Genomic DNA, 21,584 nt, shown 5'->3' with positions numbered 1-21,584 from the left:
AGTGTGTGTGAACAAGCTAGTGAGCAGGTGAGTGTGTGAATAAATGAGTGGGTGAATACATGAGTGAGTGTGTGAACAAGCTAGTGAGCAGGTGAGAGTGTGAATAAATGAGTGAGTAAATACATGAGTGAGTTTGAACAAGCTAGTGAGCAGGTGAGAGTGTGAATAAATGAGTGAGTAAATACATGAGTGAGTGTGAACAAGCTAGTGAGCAGGTGAGAGTGTGAATAAATGAGTGAGTAAATACATGAGTGAGTGTGTGAACAAGCTAGTGAGCAGGTGAGAGTGTGAATAAATGAGTGGGTGAATACATGAGTGAGTGTGTGTGAACAAGCTAGTGAGCAGGTGAGCGTGTGAATAAATGAGTGGGTGAATATGTGAGTGAGTGTGTGAACACACTAGTGAGCAGGTGAGAGTGTGAATAAATGAGTGGGTGACTACATGAGTGAGTGTGAACAAGCTAGTGAGCAGGTGAGTGGGTGAATACATGAGTGAGTGTGTGTAAACAAGCTAGTGAGCAGGTGAGCGTGTGAATAAATGAGTGGGTGAATACATGAGTGAGTGTGTGTGAACAAGCTAGTGAGCAGGTGAGTGTGTGAATAAATGAGTGGGTGAATACATGAGTGAGTGTGTGAACAAGTTAGTGAGCAGGTGAGAGTGTGAATAAATGAGTGAGTAAATACATGAGTGAGTGTGAACAAGCTAGTGAGCAGGTGAGTGTGTGAATAAATGAGTGAGTGAATACATGAGTGAGTGTGAACAAGCTAGTGAGCAGGTGAGAGTGTGAATAAATGAGTGAGTGAATACATGAGTGAGTGTGAACAAGCTAGTGGGCAGGTGAGCGTGTGAATAAATGAGTGGGTGAATATGTGAGTGAGTGAGTGTGAACAAGCTAGTGGGCAGGTGAGCGTGTGAATAAATGAGTGGGTGAATATGTGAGTGAGTGAGTGTGAACAAGCTAGTGAGCAGGTGAGCATGTGAATAAATGAGTGGGTGAACACATGAGAGAGTGTGAAGATGTGAGTGGCTGCATGGATGAGTGGGTACGTGTACCAATGAGTGGGTGAGGCAAGGGTGTGTGAATGGGCGTGGGTGAGGCCAGCTGGACCTGTGTGCCCGACGAAGGTCACACACAGCAAGCCACAGGCTGAGCCCAGACAGACAGGTTCAGCCCACAGTGTTGTTTTGTTCTAGATAAATTCATTGCCAGACTTTAAAATGGGGAGGTTTCTCTTTAAAACTTGGACTTCAGACTTTTCCTGAAAAAACAGAATGCCTGCCCTGTCCTTAGCTTCCACCAGCAGCCAGGCTAGCACAGCACCTACTGACCCAGGACGGCCTGGGAAAAGGGGGCCCAGCCATACAGAGAGCCTAACCTGTACATCCACAGACACAGTGGTAGGTGGGACATCCTCACACTCATTTCCTCCAGCAGATGCTGGCTATGTCCTTTGTCCCAAGGAGTGCCCTTGGCACGGGAAGACACAGCTGTGCCTGCTACACAAAAATGTCAACCCTCAGAATGCAGTGGCAGAACAAGTAGCCAGGCCCACAATTCTGTGTTGGCAAGAAAGGGACCGCAAAGGTCAGTCACCCAGAGAAGGTGAGTGACAGGTAGGTAAGAGTTCCCGGAGATGCATGGCCTCAGCTGGTGACTTGCACATAGGGACCCAAAGGTTAGCAGGAAGCAGGACACACCTGCAGCAAGGCAGGACACACCTGCAGCAAGGCAGGACACACCTGCAGACATACCAACACCCTGCAGCAAGGCAGGACACACCTGCAGCAAGGCAGGACACACCTGCAGCAAGGCAGGACACACCTGCAGCAAGGCAGGACACACCTGCAGACATACCAACACCCTGCAGCAAGGCAGGACACACCTGCAGCAAGGCAGGACACACCTGCAGACATACCAACACCCTGCAGCAAGGCAGGACACACCTGCAGCAAGGCAGGACACACCTGCAGCAAGGCAGGACACACCTGCAGCAAGGCAGGACACACCTGCAGCAAGGCAGGACACACCTGCAGACATACCAACACCCTGCAGCAAGGCAGGACACACCTGCAGCAAGGCAGGACACACCTGCAGCAAGGCAGGACACACCTGCAGCAAGGCAGGACACACCTGCAGCAAGGCAGGACACACCTGCAGCAAGGCAGGACACACCTGCAGACATACCAACACCCTGCAGCATCACCTTTCCTTCCTTCCCCAACAGTGGCCCCTTGGTGGCTCTTGGCATTCCAAGCCTTGGTAGCTGGTATATCCAGCCTTCTCAGGGTGCAGGACAGAGAGGAGCCACGCAGACAGCAAATTACAGGCTGGGTGGAGCAGCAGCCCTGGGAAGGGCTGTGGGAGACCGGAAGAGCTGGCACAGGGAGCTCCAGGCTGTGTGGAGCCTGCTTAGGCCTGGGAGAAAGGACGTGGTGACAGCTCACCCTGTCCACCTATAGGCCTAGGCCTCTGCAAAATCATGTACGGAAGGGGTATCCGGAAGTAGTGGCATTTGTGCATGTGGTCAGGCTAGAAAGCCCTTCGCTATGGGTGTTAGGAGCAAGCCAGTCTCAGGGCTATAATCATGGTAGTAGGCACCTAACATGGAGAGGATTGGGGGTAAGGAAAGGGATTCAGAGTCAGTGACCCAGCTGAGGAGTGTATCTGGGAGCAGAGGGCAGCCTGTTTGTTTTGGGTTTTTGTTTGTTTGTTTGTTTTGTTTTTGTTTTTGTTTTTGCTGTGCAGTCAGAAAAGCCCTGACTATGAGGGAAAGAATCCCTGGGATCTCAGAGTCCTAGCACCACCCCCAGCCTGGCCCCCACGCCCTGTGCCCTCAGATCCCCACACCCTACCCCAGCACCCCATGCCCTCAGGCCCCGACAGGAATGGCAGAACCACATGTGGTGGAATCCTACACATGCGTGTGAGCTATCCAAGAGAGCGGGGCAGCTGGGGCAGCCATGGGTGAGAGGTGCGACTTCTGGGAAGAACAGAGTGGAAGAGGCAGGTCTGGCAGCCAATAAGCAGGAGCACCTAGGGGTATTAGGGACAGGCCCATGTGACTCAGCAGGATCAGAAGGCAAGAAGGCAGGCTGGAGAGATGGCTCAGTGGTTAAGAGCACTGTCTGCTCTTTCAAAGGACCCTGGTTCAATTCCCAGCACCCATATGGCAGCTCACTATATATTTTTTTTTCTTTTATTTCTAAAGAAGGCAAGAAGGCCACTGGGAGAGGAGAGTGGGAAGGCCCTGCAATAGGGAGGCAATATGGGAGGCCGGAAGGTTTCCTCTGCTGTCCCAGGCTGGGGGCCTCCTGTCACCAGTGTTGGCCATCTGGGGAGGACATCCTGGTCAGAATCAGCTCTGGGCATGAGCTTCAGAGTTACAGTGTGCTGGACCACTCTTCCCCAGGCTAATAGAGTCGGAGGGCCACATGTGACATCCCAGACCTTGAGACCAGTGCCCATTACAACTTAGCAGGAGCCTTGCTTGGAGTGGGCCTGTCGGCACACAGTCGGTCAGCGCTCGGAGGCTTCCTTCCTGGAGCCAGGGCACGTATGTAGCTCCAAACAGTGGCAGCCCTCCCACCTGGCCTCCACTCAAACCCCTCCAGCCTCTGCTTACCCTCTCATCCTCAGGCAACTAAATTATAATCACACTGATCTCCGCACCCCCCCCCCCAAAAAAAAAGGATAGACAGGATCAGGCCTGAACCACAGGCAGCCCCTGGGGGAGTGTTTTAGTCTCATTCCTTGGGACACATGTCCCTGCCCATGTGCTGCCAGTGTGAACCTCAGGACAGAGACAGGCACAGATGATTACCAGGTCACATTGTTCCAGAGGGGGGACTCTTAGGGACTGTAAATACTGTCTCCTGTCATTTACCACAGCCAGCCTCAGCCCCCTCGCCAGTGACCTTGTTTGGCTACAACCCCACGCCTGCAGGAAGGTCGGAAGGCAGCCCAGGCCACCTCATGCCCGCCCTCTCGCCGTGTCACACACCAAATCATCATGCATGCTTCCTACTGCAAGCCCGGGCCCAGCCTAGGGCTCCAGTCTCATCACCCCAGATAAGGCCACTGAGAGAGGCAGCCAGTATGGTCATAGAAGGCACCCTGGGGTGTTACCCTAGGTGCTGGAGCTGTGGAAGGCAGGTGAGGCCTCCTCAGTGAACAGCTGTCCATCCAGGTAGAACCCAGGCTGTAGGTGTCCTAGAGCAGGGTCCACGATGGCCCAGGACCACAGAGCCCAAGGATGCTCAAGACGGCTGTGGGAAATGGTACAGGGGCTAAACTTTTATATTGACAGGGAGAAGTGTGCTTGCCATCGGGCACCTCTGGACACAGGGTTAACCTCTGCTACTTGGTGCCTGAGAAGCATGGGTAACTGGCATGGGCCTTGGAGAGCCAAATCTTGAGGTTGGGCTGTTGCAGCACTCACTCTGGATGGAAAGGACTCCCTAGACATGTTAGTGCCTGGTCTGAAGACTGCTCCTGGGAAGCTGAGTAGTTAGCTGAGGACCCTGGGTGCATGTCACTGAGTAAGGTCCCAGCAGTCGTGGGTACAGCTGACATATGGAGTCTGGATGAACACCTCATCTCAAGACCAGCATCATGCCTCTGTAGCACAAAGGGATGAGGAGAGGGTGGCCGGTACCTGCCCTTGCCCCACGCCAGCTCCCAGCTCCCTGGGCAGCAGCGTAGCCCTGCCTTCAAGCGGGAATCTTGCCTTGCCCACTGCTGTACCTCCTTGTCATCTTGGACAACATTAGTGTCTCGCCCCACATACTCCCTTATCTCCCTCCTGCTAAAGGATCTCAAATATGCACCCCGATAAGGCAGAGCAGGCCCGGCTTCCCAGCCCCTTCCCAATGCCAGCCTCTACTTTCCCCCCAGAGTAATTAAGATAAATGCAGCTGATAATGCGAGCCGTGTTCTTAAGCGCACCCTCTGGGCCACATCTCAGATATAATTTTACCTGCAGAGGTTTATCTGAGCGCTCCGGTAACAGTTTGTAAGGAAAGCGGCAGCGTTTGAAGAAACAGGAAAGGGGAATGGCTGAAAGAAACATCAAGGCACTGCAACTGCAGCCCCTCCTTGGGACGCTGGGCAGCCCCAGCTGCTCAGCCCAGGAGAGAAAAGCCATGCCCCGCCCCCATGCCCCGCCCCTCCAGGGATGCTGGGGCCAGCTGGGGATCTGGGGTTTGGATCTCTCCTCTAGTTCAAAGGGGTCCTGGCCTGCTGAAACCCACACCAATGCAACAGCACGGAGAGGCTTTTCCAAGAGACCAGGCAGGGAGAGCCCTGCTCTTGCTGCCTTGTGGTCCTTATATCTGGACAGGGAGCCAGGGGCCGGTGCCCTAAGGTGCTGATGGAGGAGTGTGGGCATAAAGAACCAGGACAGGGCAGATGGAGTACTTGCCACAGGCTGAACAAGGGACCAGCCAGGATGGAAAGGGTGAGAATCCAAGTGCTGAGCCGGAGACCCCAGGTGTTGCTGGGTGCCAGAGAGACAAGGTCACATGCTACCTGCTTTTATATCATTGCGCTGACAATGTTCCCGCTGAGTCACCTTGGGCAAGTCACGGGCCTCTCTCAGCCTTTGTTTCCAACATCTATAGCTGTTTGTTGCCTGTCTTTCCTGTAACCTGGAAGCCACGAATCAGTCACACCTCATGCCTGCCTGGTACAGCATCTGGTCCAGATGGAGACTGGTGGATGGTGGATGCACGCATGGGTGGGTTGACGGTGCGTGGTGGATGCATAGATGATGGATGGGTGGTAGATGGACGGGCGGGTGGGTGGGTGATAAGTAGGGGGCGTGGATTTGTAGGTGGGTGATAGGTGGGGGGATGGATGGTAGGTGATGGATGTTTGTGGGTGAATGGAGCTCTCTGTGCCTCCCCACCAGCCTCCACCTCTTCCAGCCTCTGCTGCCCATCTCAGAAAAAGACTTTGGCCAAGCTGTCTAGGACCTAAGGCTGTGAAGATGCATTTGTCCCTCCTGGGCATGTACCACAGAGCAGCCGTCCGCTCAGCAACAACAGTCAGGAACAGGTCCTTAGAGTCTGGTCATCCCTAGGGTCAGGAGTGTAAGTGTGGCCAGTGTCCCACAAGGTTGCAACCCAATGTTCTTGGTGACAGTCTCATCAGAGGCTCAGCCGGGGCCCCACTACCGAGGTGATTCCTCACGTGCCAGACCTCAGTGTTTTCTCTCCAGACATTCTCTATGCATTCCTCAAGTGTGCGGTCAGAGAGCTGGGCTACAGCCTGCACAGGGAAGCCCAGTACCCTCACTGAGACAGGACGTGTCCCTTAGCCGGCTGCTGTGTTCAGACAGCGGGGACTGAGGTCAAAGGATAGTTAACTACTACATTTTTTTTTTTAACGTTTATGCCTTCAGCTTGTTTGTTTGGGGAGGGACACATGCCCCAGTGCACATGTGAAGGTGAGAGGGCAACTTTTGTAGGAGTTGGTTCACTCCTTCCACCCTGTGCGTTCCAGGGATCACACTTGGGTCACCAGGTGTGGTGGCAAGTGCCCTTACTTGCAGCCATCTTGGCAGCCCCTGTCTGCATTTACAAACATCTATCTCAGGTCACCTTCATCATATACAGCAGCTGCCCTGCATCCCTGAAGGCTCTGGACCTGGGGGGGGGGGCGCATGTGGGGTACTGATGAGATCGTGAGCGCTGTGGGGTAAGTGGGCACCAAGGCTCACGTGCGGTGACAGTGAGTAAGGGGCAAAGCACCACTCAGAGGCTTGCTCAGGAGCTGCACACACTGGCTGACAGCTGGCTGCAACCACGGCACTGGGCAGGCTGGGATGCTCAGTAGCTGGAGTGCAGCTGCAGCAGAGTAGTTTGCACCACCCACTGCGGTTTACTCTCCCCGTTTCAAGACACATCGAAGAGAAGCAGTACGCTCCCTTGGGGCTCCCAGCTCATACAGGACCACGCCAGGGTCCTCTGGAGGAAACAGAACACCTTAAATTCTAACACACTGTCCTCTCTCTTTGCAGCCAAGAAGGTCCCGACGCCCAGGCGATTGTTCAGAAACCCAGTGAGGGGCCCCAGATCCCCAGGTATGTGATGCTTATGGCTAGGGTGTGTATGGCGAGCCACCGCTGACTGGAGGCAATGCGTGTCCCCAGCATACCCGCTCCTGTCTCTTGCCCAGACAATAACTGTGGGTGCTAACTGATCCCCCAAGAGTCTTCTCCTGAGCCAGGCTGTCTGGAGCTAACAGGCAGTTTGACACTATAGCTCTGAGCAGGGTAGAAGGTGGCATCACCTGGGGGACCCTGGAACCTAGCAGACCTTCAGCTCTGACAGCTCCTGGGGAGCTCAGTTCTGCCCTAGAATGCCTTCTTGAAGCTAAGAGGTTCACTAGGAGCCCCAGCTCCTCCTCAGCCCTCCACAAGGGCTCCTATGCTCAGGTGACAGTCTCACCCATCAGGTAGGGGCTTCATGAGGGACCCTAGATGCTTATGTCCCCACACCTGCCACCTAACCCCTGGGAGTTTCTGGACCCAGTGTGATATGGCTAAGTTCTACAAAAGATTAGGAGGTGCCCTATCACTAACAGTGAGGCCTTAGGAAAGTTACCTAAGCCCCTCACCCATCATCAGAGGTGACAGAAGCAGCTTTGACTGACTGAGTTGCTGTGAGGACACAGTACAGGGTGCAGTACAGTGCTGGTATCACTACCATCAGCCCCATTACATAACCGGTCAACAAACAAGCCCTTCCCGAGGCCCCAGTTGTCCATGCCACTGAGGACCAGAGAAGGGGAGGAGAGCCTCCTCCATGTGGGTAGGCTGGAAAGGAGCCTAGATGTGGCAGAGTATGAAGTCCTGTGCTGTGACCTCATCACCTCCTCCGTCCAACCGCCCCGCCCCCCTGCCCCCCCCATCCCCCCACCCCAACCCCCACCCCACCCCTACCCCCCACCCCCGCCTCCACACAACCAAGAAAGAGTACCATGCACTCTGGGCTTCGATGGTTGCTACCCAGCATGAGGGGTATGCTGCCCACTGCTGGTGGACAGTAGAAATGCAGCTACCCTGCAGCTCTGGGACAGGCCTGCCCTAAATTAGTGGGGGCCTTTCATTCCCAGCAGGTAGCTGTTGGGACTCCTCTGCAAAAGCAAGTTGTCTTCTCTGGTATTCAGACCCCCCCTCCCTTTCTCATTCTGTCCCTCCACTTTTCTCTATACCACCCTAGGATTCCTGACTCTGTTTCTCAGAGATCCGGCTGCCCAAGCCAGTCAGCCTCTTTCCTGAGATGGGGTCTTCTGTGACAGCCCCGCAAGTGGCTGCTGCTCCCGGCCTCCACAGGAGGCTACAAAGTCCAGCATGGGACCCCTGCCCCTCCCCACAGCAGATCCAGCCACCACGAACCTGTAACCCGTTTGTTTCCTCTTCTTGCAGGCGCCACACAAAACCATGAGGATAGGCTTCCGTGAGCCCCGACAAGGGGTGAGGATGGCCACCCAGCCCATTACCGGGGCCCCTCCTCCTACCACTGCATCCTCCTAGCACCCAGAACAGCGGGGCCATGCCAGGAGAGCGGCCCCCGACTTTGCCCAGAGACTTACAGCCCTGCCAAGTTGCCAGGAGCCTAGGGTGCCCCTCTCAGCACCCCCTCAAGGACCATGGTTCTGCCAGCAGGACCACCCAGGGCGTGAGAGATGATGGCAACAAAGCCCAAGGTTCCCCTGAGGCCCAGCTGAGTCAGGCCAAAGAGGTGGAGCAAGAGGACCTGCTACTGAGGAGGCAGGCCCCAGCAGCACGGAGCTGCGCACAAGCGTACTCATGGCTGCCCAGCAGGATGGAGAGTGCTCATCCACAGCTGCACAGCCTAAGCACTTCAAGGATCAGGTGCGTCCTGGATGAACCACCTAAGGACCTGCAGCCTGAAGGTCCCCAGCTGTCAGAGACCAAGGCCTCCCGGGGCCAAAAGACCAGAGCCCGCCGCAGGCCCAGCATCCCAAGGGCAGAAGCCCTGCCCTCCCCAGAAGAGAATGGCTCCCAAAGGTGCTTTCAGGAGGCCCCTTCCAGCTTTACCTCCACCAACTGTACCTCACCAAGTGCCACCCCTGGGCCTTTGTCCCGGCGGGCCCCCCAGAGCAGTGGCACCAGCCCCCATAGGCCGGCTTCTGGCACTAACCTCCAGGCCATTGGGACCAACCCCTGGCCTCCTGCTGCTGAAAACAGCTTCCCAGGTGCTAATTTTGGGGTCCCCTCTGCAGAGCCCAAGCCCTTCCCTGAAGGCAGCAGGCCTAGCAGCCCTCAGGGGGTCTCTGTCCCCTACCCTTTCTCTGTGGAAACAGCCCGTGCAGCTGGGACAGTGTTGTTCACCTTCCAGCAGCCCCTGGTAGCATGGTCTGAGGAGGCCCTGGGTACAAACCCTGCCTACCCATCCCTGCCCTGCAATCCAGGCCAATCTGGGGGTACCAGCACTCCCAGTGATCTTAGAGGTGCCCTCTCCCCACCCGGTGCTGCTCACTTGGTCCCAAGCCCCTTCCATGATAGTTTGCACAGAAACCTGACCAAAGGCCTTCCTGAAGGTTCCCCTCCCACTCATGATGGACTGGGGAGCCCCAGGGCCCCCACAAATCCTCCACCTCAGAGGCACTTTCCAGGGCAGGGGTATGGAGCTAATGGGGTTGGCACCAGCCCAGCGCCTCTGGACACAGAGATGCCCACCACCCCTGGGCCACCACCCACGCATCTGCCCCAGCTGTGGGATTCCACATCAGTCCCTTACCCAACATCTACCCTGGACCCTGCAGCTGCTGCCAGGACTGCCTTCTTCGAAGGCCAACAGCTCTGCCTCCCCCAGAGTCCTCCCTTGCCCTGGTCCCCGGTGCTTGCGACCCCTGGGCCAAATTCCCACCAAATGGGGGCACTGAACCACCTGACATTCCCTAGGGGGTCTTCTGAGTGGCAGGGGGACAGCCAGGGAGCCCTAGGTGCTTTGAACACAATCCCCAGGCCTGGGGAGACACTGTCAGCTCTCAGGAGCAGCCCGGTTCAGCCAAGCAGTTCCCCAAGGCTTCTAGCCTATGGTGGGATGAAGGACCCTGGGACCCAGCCTCTGTTCTTTGGGGGAACCCAACCCCAGGTGTCACCCCAGGGGGCCCTCAGCCTGCCCCCACCCAGGGTGGTGGGAGCCTCTCCCAGTGAGTCTCCTCTTCCCTCACCTGCAACCAACACAGCCAGCAGCAGCACCTGTTCGTCCCTGTCACCACCATCCAGTAGCCCAGCCAATCCGAGCTCTGAGGATAGCCAGCAACCTGCACCCCTCAGGCCCTCGGCCTTCTTCCTGCCCCCCACTCAATCCCAGGAGACCAGCAGCCCCTTCCCTTCCCCAGAGCCCACACACGCCCTCGCCACACGCTATCAGTCAGAGCCTGCCAAAGCCTTCCCTGTCCCCACAGAGGGGCCAAGAGTGGAGGATGCCTTCAAGGGCCTGGAGGGAGCCCCACTCCCCCACAAGAGCCCCTCATTGGGCAGAGACAGATTGCAGGGCTTTCCTCCAGAGCCGCCACCATACTCTGCCCAGCACTTCTCCCTGAGCAGTGCCAGCCTGGACCAGCTAGATGTACTGCTGACCTGCAGACAGTGTGACCGCAACTACAGCAGCCTCGCAGCCTTCCTGGAACACAGGCCACTCTGCAGCCTGCTGCTAGCCAAGACCAAGGATGGCTCCCTGCAGCCCCCAGGGCTGCCCACACCCGCTACCACCTCAAAGGCGTCCACCGATGCACACCCGGCCTTGCCTGAACAAAGCCAGGCTACCCCTTTCCTGCTAACCAGAGATGACCAGGGGGACAGCAAAGATGACTCCCTGAGGACGAGCTTCCTGCCTGGCCTGGCTGTTACTCCCTTCCCACTCCCCAGCTCGGACCTTGACATGGAAGATGACGTCAAGCTGGACAGGCTGATCACTGAAGCGCTCAACGGCATGGAGTACCACTCAGACAGCCCTGAGATAGACAGCAGCTTCATTGATGTCTTTGCTGATGAGGAGCCTTCAGGTTCCAAGGGACCCAGTTCTGGGCACCCCCTCAACGCCCAAGTGGGACCAACTCCCAAGAATGGTACCGACCCTCATCTCCCATCCAAAGCTGCTATGCCAGAACCCCACACTCTCCGCGCTGGAGACAGGGCCTGCCCAGCCCGAAACAGGCCCAAAACCCGCTCCCTGGGCCTGGCATCCACAGAAGCTGATACGACCACCCTCGTCAGGCCTCAGAGGAGAGGAAAGCAATTCAAGTTGTTCCGGAAAGAGCCAGGTGTGGGCAAGGTCACTGACAATCCCACCAGAGCCGTCTGCCTAAGGCCAAGAAAAAAGAGCCACAATGCTGAGCGACCCCGGCTCCAGGGTCGGAGAAGTCGGGTTCGCAAAGGCCATGCGCACGCAGACCACAGCATCCCCAGAGCCACCTCTAAGGAGACCAGGAGCTCCAAGTACCTGCAACTGCCTGCTGGGAAGGACCCCAGGAAAAGGAGGGGGCGGGGCGGCTCCTGGAGCAAGGAGCTCATCCACAAGATAGTACAGCAGAAAAACGGGTGCCACAGGCAGCAGGCACCACGTAGCCAGGTCTCCCATGGCCCGCTGCTGCCTGCCAGACCACCCGGCACCCAGGAGGGCAGGCTCGAGGGTCACGGCTATGCCTCTGAATCCGAGGAGGAGGAAGGTGGCGAGCAGCGGCAGGATTTGGGGGCGCCTGCCCAAGGCTGTTCCCGCCACAGCCGCCAACGGTGGCGCCAGGGCAAGAAGAGAAAGAAAGAAGATTTGCCCCAAAACCCAAGAAAGGTCATGAGGCAGGAGACTGGTGAGAACGAGAGTTCTCCCTCTCCAAGGAGGACGCACAGCCTATTGCAGAACTTGGGTGTTAGCGAAGACCCTGTGGAGAGAGGCCCTGAGCATACCGATCACCCCACAGAAGCCCCAAAACACCCTCTACAGGGCCTCACCACCAAAACTCAAGAGGAAAAGTGTGTAGTTCCAGGCTTCCCCCAGGAGGCCAAGGAGCCTAAAGTTGCTGCAGAGTTACACCCCGATACCACAGAGCTTGGAGAGAGGTCCATTTCCCCAGCCAGTTGTGGTGGAAAGAGCCCCAGACCCAACGTTCCAGTGACAGCACAGATCGGCAGCCCTAAGCCATCGGTGAGCCACCCTGAAACACCTCCAGGGAAGAGCATGCCAGAGCCAGATGCCGGCTGTCTGCTGGGTGCATCTGGATGTGTGAGATCCCCTGGGATGCATACTAGTGAGGACTCCTCTGCTTGCCAGCCTGGAGGGGGCGTGGTACCCATCAATAAGGCGCCAGATGCTTTCTACACTGAATCCAGCATCCCGACTTTCAAGAACCCTAGCCCTGGCTGTGACCCTGACCACTGTGACGGGCGCACTGTAGGGTGTCCGGCTGCCAAAAGGGGACCCCTGCCTAACAACCACACCTTCTGTGAATTGCTCCTTGGACCCAAGGACCTAGCCAACTGCTTCCCTGAAGACATGTACGCCAAGCCCTTACCTATGGACACACAGCCTGCCCACAGCTGCTACCTTAGCCAGGACAGTATGGAGACCCTTGAGCCAGCACCACCGAAGAACCCACCCTACCCAGTTGAAACAGACCCAGGCAAGGTGCATTCGCCACTGACCCTGGAGTCCGTGTCCCTGTTCGCAGGGCTGCCTGAGGATGGATTCGACCCACCACTCTACGACAGCTTGTCTGCAGACAGGGTCACCCATGCGCCACTGGGGTGTACTGACCCTCTCCCCAAGAAACCTCTGGCAGATCCTCTCTATCCCCCATTCTTGCTGCTGGAGGAAGTTTCTCCGGTGCTGCCTGGCCCCCGCCCTAGCCTCTCCAAGGGAAAAGCACTCAGCAAGAAGTGTCCCTTTGAACAGACGGTGCTTCCCAGCCCCGCCCCTGTGCCTGAAAAGGGAAGCGAATGCAGTGTTATCCTTATGAGCAATCTGTGCGGGGATGAACTGGAGATCAAAAGATTGGTAACTGAACTAGAAAGCCAACTGCAAGGGAAAGGGGGTGCACAGGGGCCCTTGGGAGAGCCTGAGGAAGCTGCACCTGAAGGCAAGGTGGACCCAAGCCCAAAGCAGGCCTCCCCGCTGCCCACACCTCAGCCCACCTCACTCCAGAGGGAGCCAGCAGCCAACCTTACAGGTCTTGAGGGGTCAAGTCCACGGCGGGAAGGGGCCCTGAGGAACCCCCAGAAACAGTGGTCTCACCCAGCCTCCTGCCACACAGAAAAAGCGGCACCTCCCGCAGGCACCCAGGAAGACCTGGGTTCTGGGGCTCCACTCAGCCCTGCAGGCTTCACACTCAGTTTTCAGGAGGCCATCACCTCCAACACGGACAGTCAGGTCCCCCTAAGTGACCATCTGCCTGCCTCCAACAAGCAACGAGCATCCATGCTCCATGCTGAGAGCTTGGCCAAGAACGGCCCAGATCATGAGCTTTTGTTTTCTAAAAGTAATGGAGCCTCTGGGATGGAGGAGAATGCCCCACTGCTGCTCGCTGGTAAACATACGAGAGGACATTCTCCAGAGCCCTGCGAGGCCCAGGGGCCCTGCCCAAGTTCTGCTGCACCAGGATTCAACAGCCCCAATCCCCAGCTGGCCCTAGAACCCAACTTGATGTTTACAGATGATGAGGACGTCACCTCACCTCCGAGTGCCAGTCTCAGCCATGACTCTAAGGGACACCTTGAAGACCCAGCAGGGAGTCCCATAGGAGCTACGCTTACCAACCCGATTGCAAAGGCTCCTGGCTTTAAGGGTGAGTCTGAATCTGCAGGGGCCTCTCCACTGTCGACGCTCCAAAGTGGCAGGGCTTGGTCTCATCCCATGCCAGAGCCTCCCTGGGTGCCCAGTGTCCCCCTGGGACAGAGGCTCCAGGAACCAGCCTGCTGCCCCTTCCCTCTGCTCCAGGGCCTGGAAGCTAGAGCCAAGAGTAAAGACCTTCAGCCTGCTAACCCCGCTGCAACAGGAGGGGCCAGTGGGACAGAGGGCTCCTCAGGAGCTATAAAAATGCCAGCTCTTCCTGCGGGCATCCAAAAGCAGCTGAGACCCAAGGCAAGAAGACATCTGGGTTCACCAGGTCAACCTAAAAAGACCAAAGGCCAGAATCAAGCCAACAAGCTTCGGACTAATAACTGGGGGAGCCTGGGGGACCCAGGCACACTCACCAAGGTCAGTGCCTGTTTGGAAGCTAGGCCAGCCAGGAGCAGAGGGCCACGTCAGGGGAACAGAGCAGCCCAGGGGCTTAGGAAACAAGCGCTGCCCTCCACAAGCCCCTCCCACCCTGATGGCACATCTTTGGTTTGCATCCTGACTGCATTCTCTCACCAGATGGGACCTGCAGAGAGAAGCCCAGAGGAGGCAGCCAGCCCACAGCTGTTTAGCCAGGAGAATCCAGCTCCCCGCAACAGGGGCCTGGCCATCTCCCCAGCCACACATACTCCCCTTGAGTGTGAACTTGAGCCGCTACCCCAGGAAGACCCTGGTGCCAGAGTCAAGCCTACTGGGCCACTAGCTCCTTCCTCTCACAGAGACCTACCTAGCCCCTACCATCAGCCAGCCTGTCCTGTCTTGGTGCCTCTGGGAAAGGCCAGTCATAGCCAAGCCTCCAAAGATGCTGGGCCCCCACCAACCCCTACATCACTGATGACAAGCAGCTGTGGCTCTGAAGAGACTTTATCCCACCACTCTCTGCTGGGGACTAGCAGTCCCAGAGGCCCTCCCTCGGGCCTACTTGGCTCCATCAGTTTTTCAGCCTCTGTAATGCTTGAGAAGGACAGCCCCAAAGGCATCACAGTAAGAACATTAGATGATTCTGGAAAAGAGGAGCTGAGGACATCTCCTGCCCATGCCGTTGCTCCTTCCCCAGGGGTTTCCAGCTCCCCGAAAATGACTATCAAAGCTGCTCCTCTGACCAGCACTCCCCCCAAAGATGACCTAGATCCAGGTGAGAGACTTGACATGTCAGACTCGCACTGCATGGGAGTCCTGCCCCTCAACAGCTCAGAAAGGACGTACTCCGCGGACCCTTCCTTAGGGCCCCAGGGCAGAACACCCTGCTCTGACCACAGGGAAGACCACAGCACTGAAGCTGTGCCCACAGACCTTGCCACACTGGGAACTACAGGACCAGATTCCCAAATCCACCAAGAAGATGAGGCAGGAGCCGGAGGCGAGCAACAGGACAACCCAGGAACACCTGGGACAAGACACTGTGATGTGACAAAGGTACCCAGAGCCAGTGCCCGAGACGTGCCCATGGGCCTCCACTTGGCTCTAGCAACTTCTCTGAGGTGCACATCCAGTGACTTCAGGCCTGACTCTCCTCAATGCCACATCAGCATCTCTAATCACACTCCTCAGAGGGGCCCCTTCAGTCCCCAAGACCATAAACGGAGGAGGCCTCGTGGCTTGAAAAGAAAGCCCGAGGCCACAGAGAAGACCCCAGCTGGGCTTCCCATGACCTGCGAGCTCTGTTCAGCCTCCTTCCGCTCCAGAGCAGGCCTAAGCCGGCACAAAGCCAGGAAGCACCGGCCCCAGAGGGAGGCTAGATGCCTGCTGAGCCCCATGATCCTGCCAGCTTGCCAGCCTCCAGATCCCATGACCCAAGCATGTCAGACCCCTGGGAAGAAGAGCCGCAAGGTGCCTCGGAAAGAAAGAGCAAATGACTCAGCCCTGGGCCCCGGCCACTCTTCTGGACCACCTCCCCTCCAGGCCTTGACAACACCTAGAGACACCATGGGTGCTGTTCCTGAGCTATTGAAAATGACCAGTGAGAAATCTGAGGGAACTGGGACACCAGGCACTCGCCTCAACCAGCAGCCACCCGCCCCGTGCCCGACTGAGCAAGGAAAGAGTGCAAAGGTTCCAGCCTCAAAGCCAAGGAGACCAGACCAGCTTCAGCCCAAACAGGCAGAGATGAGGGACCAGAGGCAAGGTGGAGAGCCTGCCAATTCCCCCAGCCGCCCAGAGAGGAAATCACACGGGAAAGGGGGGCTGAGAGTGAGGAGGAAGAAGCATAGTTCTGGAGACACTACCCACGTGACTTCAGACAGGCAGCGCTCAGATCCATCAGCCGCAGGTGGCCGTCTTCTCATCCCTCCAAGCCTCTCACCTGAGGGAGGATGCGGGGCAGCTGACAGGTCACCACCTCCTCCCCTGACAGTAGCACCCAGAGGACTGGAAGCGGCTGATGACTTGAGCCCAGGGGCCCTGTGTACAGAAGAGTTGCCAGCACAGAAGGTCCCCCGAGAGTGGCGAGACTGTCAACAGACAATAGAGCAGGAACATCCAGTGGAGTGGAAGGCAGCCTGGACACAGTGGCTGTGGGGACCAGGAGAGACCGGGGCACTGGACCTTGGTGGAGAACCATCACGGGCTGTGGAGAGCCAGCCTGCGGGGGACAACAGAGGAGCCACAGGCAGCTCAGATGGAGGTACTGGGAAAGGGACACCTGACTTACCTGACAGCACACACAGTCCTGAAGTGGACAGCACCATCAGCAGCTCCCCACAGGGTCCAACCAGTGACCAGAGCGGAGCCCAGGGGTCAAAGGGCACCTCTCCCGAAACCCCCAGCCCAGGTCAAAGGGAACCTCCAGACTTGTTTGACGATGAGGTATCCTTCTCTCAGCTTTTCCCCCTGGACGGCCGCCTCACTCAGAAGAACCTACGAGTCTATGGGAAGCGCTGTAAAAGGCCAAAGAGCCCAATGCCAAAGGAGCCCAGCCCTGAGGTGGTAAACAGCGCCTCGCTGTGCTCCACACGCCTGCCCACAGATCTCAGCGACTCGGGCTCTCTCTGCCTGTCCCGCGAGGAAGAAGACCTGTGGGATGACGAAGCCATGTGTTTCCCCGAGTCCCTCTTCCTAGACGGGCTCCTGAGCAGTAAGCCACCTGGCCTTGAACCCTGGACCCCCAGCCTCAGCCTGTGGGCCCTGGAACCCAACAGCGAGGTCAGCTCCATGGAGGAGGAGCCCTCCTGCCTCACCACCGAAAACCAAGATGAGTGGTCAGAGCCCATCCCTCAGCTGCACATGGTCCCAGCAGCCTGGCGAGACCTGGCGCTGTGTAGCCCTGCCTGTGAAACAGCCTCTTCCCTTGGAGACAGGAGCCCAGAGCCCCCCAACCTGGAAAGAGAAGATGATGACAGGCTCCCCGGAAATGACAGCCCGCCCCCACTTTACATGAAAGACTTTGAGGTTCTCAGCAGCCAGCTGGAAATACAAGACCTGTGCTTTCTGGGACCGTGTGATGACCTCGCCGACCCCCCTGACCCAGGGGTCCTAGACTTCCCAGCCATGGCAAATTCACAGGGGCCTCCAAACAAAAAAACGGCCAAGCGAGCCAAAGGCAGAGCCCTGCCGGCAAAGGGCAGGAAGGCTTCCTACAAGTGCAAGGCATGCTTCCAGCGTTTCCACACCCTGGGCGAACTGGATCTTCACAAGCTGGCACACAGCCCCTCACCGCCTCCAACATGCTACATGTGCGTGGAGCGCAGGTTCAGCTCCCGGGAGCTTCTGCGGGAGCACCTGTGGGAGAAACACGTGCAGGGCAAAGCTGGGCCATGGGCCTGCGGCATGTGCCTGAAGGAGGTGGCCGATGTCTGGATGTACAACCAGCACCTTCGAGAGCACGCAGCGCGCTTCGCCCGAAACGGACAGGCAAGGCGAGCCTTGGGCGGGGAAGGCACTCTCACACACCTCCTGAACAGCATTGTGGAGCAAGCAGCCAAACCCCAGAAGACCAAGCGCTCAACTGAGGAGGTTTTGGAGCAGGAAGGAGAAGCTGGGAAGAAAATCCCAGGGAGAAGGGTAAAGCACAAGATGCTTACCTCAGCAACCCCCAGCCAAGATGGTGCCTCGGTGTCACTCAGTGGGTCAACAGAAGGAGGCAGCCAGTCCATTCTGACCAGCAGCCCTGCCACCTCCTCTGGCTCCGCCAAGACGCCCCCCACTCCATCCCCAGACCTTTGGTCCCACAGTGAGTCGCTGCCCCAAGCTGTCCCAGTACACGAGGACTGCAAGGACCCCTCCCGTGACTGCCACCACTGTGGAAAGCAGTTCCCCAAGCCCTTCAAGCTGCAGCGCCACCTAGCGGTGCACAGCCCACAGCGTGTCTACCTGTGTCCCCGGTGCCCTCAGGTCTACCCTGAACACTGGGAACTGAGGGCACACCTGGGCCTGACCCACGGGGTGACAGAGGAGAGGGAGCTACCACACGTGCCTCTCTATGCCTGTGAGCTCTGTGCCAACGTCATGCATGTCATCAGGAGGTCCTTTGTCTGCAGCTCCTGCAACTACACCTTTGCCAAGAAGGAACAATTTCACAGACACATGGACAAGCACCTGAGGAGCGGCCAGCAGCCCTTCACACTCCGAAGTGTTAGGCGGCCCGGGGTTCCTAGGAGGAAGACCCAGGTCCCTCAGGACGTGCTACCCAGTGAGCGGCACAGGGTGGTGGTGCCCTCCAGCCCCCTTGAGCTCAGCACTGACAGAATCCTACCCACAAGAAGCCCGACTCCAAGTGAGGGCGAGGGCTCCCTTCCTGCGGTGCCTCTGCTCTGTTCAGAGACAGCTCCTAGCCTCATCCCGAAGCAGCCCAGTTCTCAAGAGAGGCCTGTGGACCAGGAAGACCACTCACCCAGGGGGGACAACCCACCGTTGAATGGCCAGGACCTCCCACCTCCATATCTGTCTCCTTTCTCAGCGGCCTCAGCTGAAGGTACAGGTGGCTTCGAGCTGGACAGAGCCATGGAGAAACCAGAACATGAGGCTTCCTCACGCGGTCTTGAGCCATGCAAGTGGCAGGCTGTGGTGGGGAAAAAGAGGGCCCTTCGCCTCTTCACAGGAAAACGAAAAAACACAGGCACCCAAAGCAAGTGTGCCCCTGGATGTCCCCCTGGAGACCCCTCCCCGCTCCCGAAGGAGAGGCTAGTGACTACATACCACATCGTGCCTGAGGGGAAAATAGAGGGTCCCTCCCAGAAGGGCAGTGCCACCAAACCAGGAGCCTGCTCCAGTGCTCCCAAGCACAGATCAGCAGCAGTCTCCGGCAAAGCACCAAAACTCCCAACACCACCCAGGAAACCTATAGGGATGGCGAACCCGGTGTCTGGAGAGCTGGTCTTGAGTCCTGAGGACAAGGTAAAAACTGGCACTTCTAAAGCTAAACTGAGACCCAGCTCTCAGACCACTGGGGGGCTACAGCCTGGTACTCAGACAGGGGGTGGCAGCCAGCCCCAGCCAACCAGTGGGCAGCTCCAAAGCGAGATGGCCTCCACCCCGACTGAGCCCAGCTCTGGTGGCTGTGGGAGCTCCACCCCTGACCAGCCCCCACCTCCAGCCCACAGCACGGGTAGCACCAGGGGGCCCGGAGAAGCTGATCATCAGGTGGGCCAGCTACATTCAGGTCCCAAGGAGAAAAGAGAAAACAATGAAAAGAAGAAGAAGCCCCAAGCCTTGGGACTGGCCAGACATGGAAACACAGGGAATACCGGGAGAGGTCCCTCAGCCCCTGACAAGTCATCCAGGGCTCCCCGAAAGCAAGCAACTCCCAGCCGAGTTCCCCCTGTCAAGTCCAGACCCAGTGGCCAGCTGGGCAGGACAAGGCCACAGCCATCAACACAGCGGAAAGGGGACCTGGGCCACACTCCAGAAAAGGGCTCCTTCTCCCAGGCAAGACCCCTGTGCAGGCCCTACAAAAGAGTCAGAGCTGCCCACGGGGTTCAACCCAGGGAGCCCCGAGACCACCGGACTGCAGAGGCCCAGAGCGACCTCCTCAGCCAGCTGTTTGGGCAGAAACTGACCAGCTTCAAAATCCCTCTGAAGAAAGACAATTCCCAGTGACCTACAGGAGAGGACCAAGGGAACGCAGCTGATGGGCTCTCGCCCGGCCTCCAGCGTCAGGAACAGCTCGGTTTGAGACCACGTGTCTGTTTCTCTGCTCCTGGCTTCCATTGGAGAGCCGAGCGTGTGCTGGGGACCAGGGCTTTCTGCTGGAAGGATGGGATTGAGGGAAGGACCAACCGCGTGCATCTGCTTCCTTGGTACCAAGTGCGTGAAGAAAGTGGCACATGCCATCACCACCACCATGCCCTGTTGGCCAGGTGCCTCAATGCTATAAGACTCACATTTTGAAGGTTTGCACAGGGTCCCCCATCTCCTAGCAGGGAACCACAGTAAAGCATTCAGACAGACAGTGTGGCCTTGCTGCCATTGCTAAGATTCCAATGTGACCTTAGAAATCACATGGGAGAGGACCGCGCTCTCTACTTGGGCCACTTTTGAGCCACCTGGTCTTTGAGAGCATGGCAGGACCATCCCCCCGCCCCCCAACCACAGAGTCACGATGGCCTCCAACTGCACTGCTAGTGTTTCCAGCACCTGGCCCCTATGGGGATCCAGAGAACGCCGCTCCTTGGCCAGCGCCTCAGCCCCACTGCCCCTCACTAGTGCCTTCCTCCCCGCTCCATGGGGCTCCGACTCTAGGTCCCAGAAAGCCTGATCCAAAGGTTCTGGTGCTATTCCCATGATGTAATGTGAATCCAGGCTCCCTGGTCTTATTTAAACCATGGGATGACTAGGGTGGGGAGACCTAGCCAGAGAGGCTGCAACCCAGGACTTGAGAGAGCCTCGCCGGTCTCCCCAGTTAAGCTCCAGCCCCAGGGTCCCAGCAGTGAAGGGACCCTCAAGGCTGGGGCTGTGGGTATGGTATGTGCACTGGCACGAGAGCCTGCCAACTGCACACCTGCCGACACAGCGTTGTGTATCAAGTGGGCGGAGGGAGAGGCTCCCTGTTTCTCCTAGGAGTCTCAGAGACTCCTCGCTTATTTTGTTGTGTAGTTTTTAGCTTGGGTGCAATGTGAGTGTCAAAAGGTTCTATTTTGACATTTTAAACAAGACCAAATCAGGCCCAAACTGCCTCCGTAGAAGGTGCTGGGGTCTTTCAGAATGCCTCTTTCAAATGGCTAAAGACGTGGGCAGGGGGCCCCTGAGGTCATACTGTAAAAGTCACAGCTAACTCGTCTTTTCAAATATATTCCCACTATTTTCGCAGAAACCTCTTGGCTGTGTGGTGTCTGTCCTTGTTCCTGCTTCTCCCTGGAGCCCAGATGTGGCCCAAGAAGCATGTGATTTGATGGGCATCTCCCAGGGCCACTGTGTGCTATGTGGGGACACTCAGGATCCAGTATGGACTGAAGATAGATGGGAATCCTCTATCTAAAATGCATTTAGGAAAACGGGACAGTGGGTGAGGTGGCACGAACCGGACCAGGGAGGGGTTTGGCCATACAGGGCCCTCACTAGTAGTGTTGGACCGGGATGCTCAGGGGAGTGGCTGTCTGGGCTGGGCCTTAGAAAAGGTTTGACAGGCTCCAGGTGGAGACCCAGTGAACCATCCTGTCTTACCTTTCCTCTCAGCAGGATTCTGGTAGTGCCTTGGTTAGCAGCAGCCCTATCACTTTGGACTAGGGTCAAGTTATTGGTCACACGTCACAGACTGACAGAACTGTGCCTTAAGAGATGACTCT

The 21,584-nt window shown here is 57.4% G+C and overlaps 1 protein-coding gene across 2 annotated transcripts in view; it reads left to right on the top strand.

Moving 5' to 3' along the window:
- ZNF469 (zinc finger protein 469) overlaps positions 1–21,112 on the top strand; it is a 228,451-nt gene extending 207,339 nt beyond the window's left edge. For both annotated transcript variants that reach the window (XM_084756898.1, XM_084756897.1), the window contains 2 exons: positions 7,020–7,082; positions 8,430–21,112. In XM_084756898.1, the coding sequence (XP_084613024.1) occupies positions 8,557–19,899 (11,343 nt within the window). In that variant the 5' untranslated portion in view covers positions 7,020–7,082; positions 8,430–8,556 and the 3' untranslated portion in view covers positions 19,900–21,112. The remainder of the gene's footprint in view (positions 1–7,019; positions 7,083–8,429) is intronic.
- The last annotated feature ends 472 nt before the right edge of the window (positions 21,113–21,584 follow it).

Source organism: Acomys minous (assembly GCF_964271855.1).
Source record: "Acomys minous genome assembly, chromosome: 14".
Classification (NCBI taxonomy): Eukaryota; Metazoa; Chordata; class Mammalia; order Rodentia; family Muridae; genus Acomys; species Acomys minous.
This window is presented reverse-complemented; position numbering and strand designations above follow the sequence as displayed.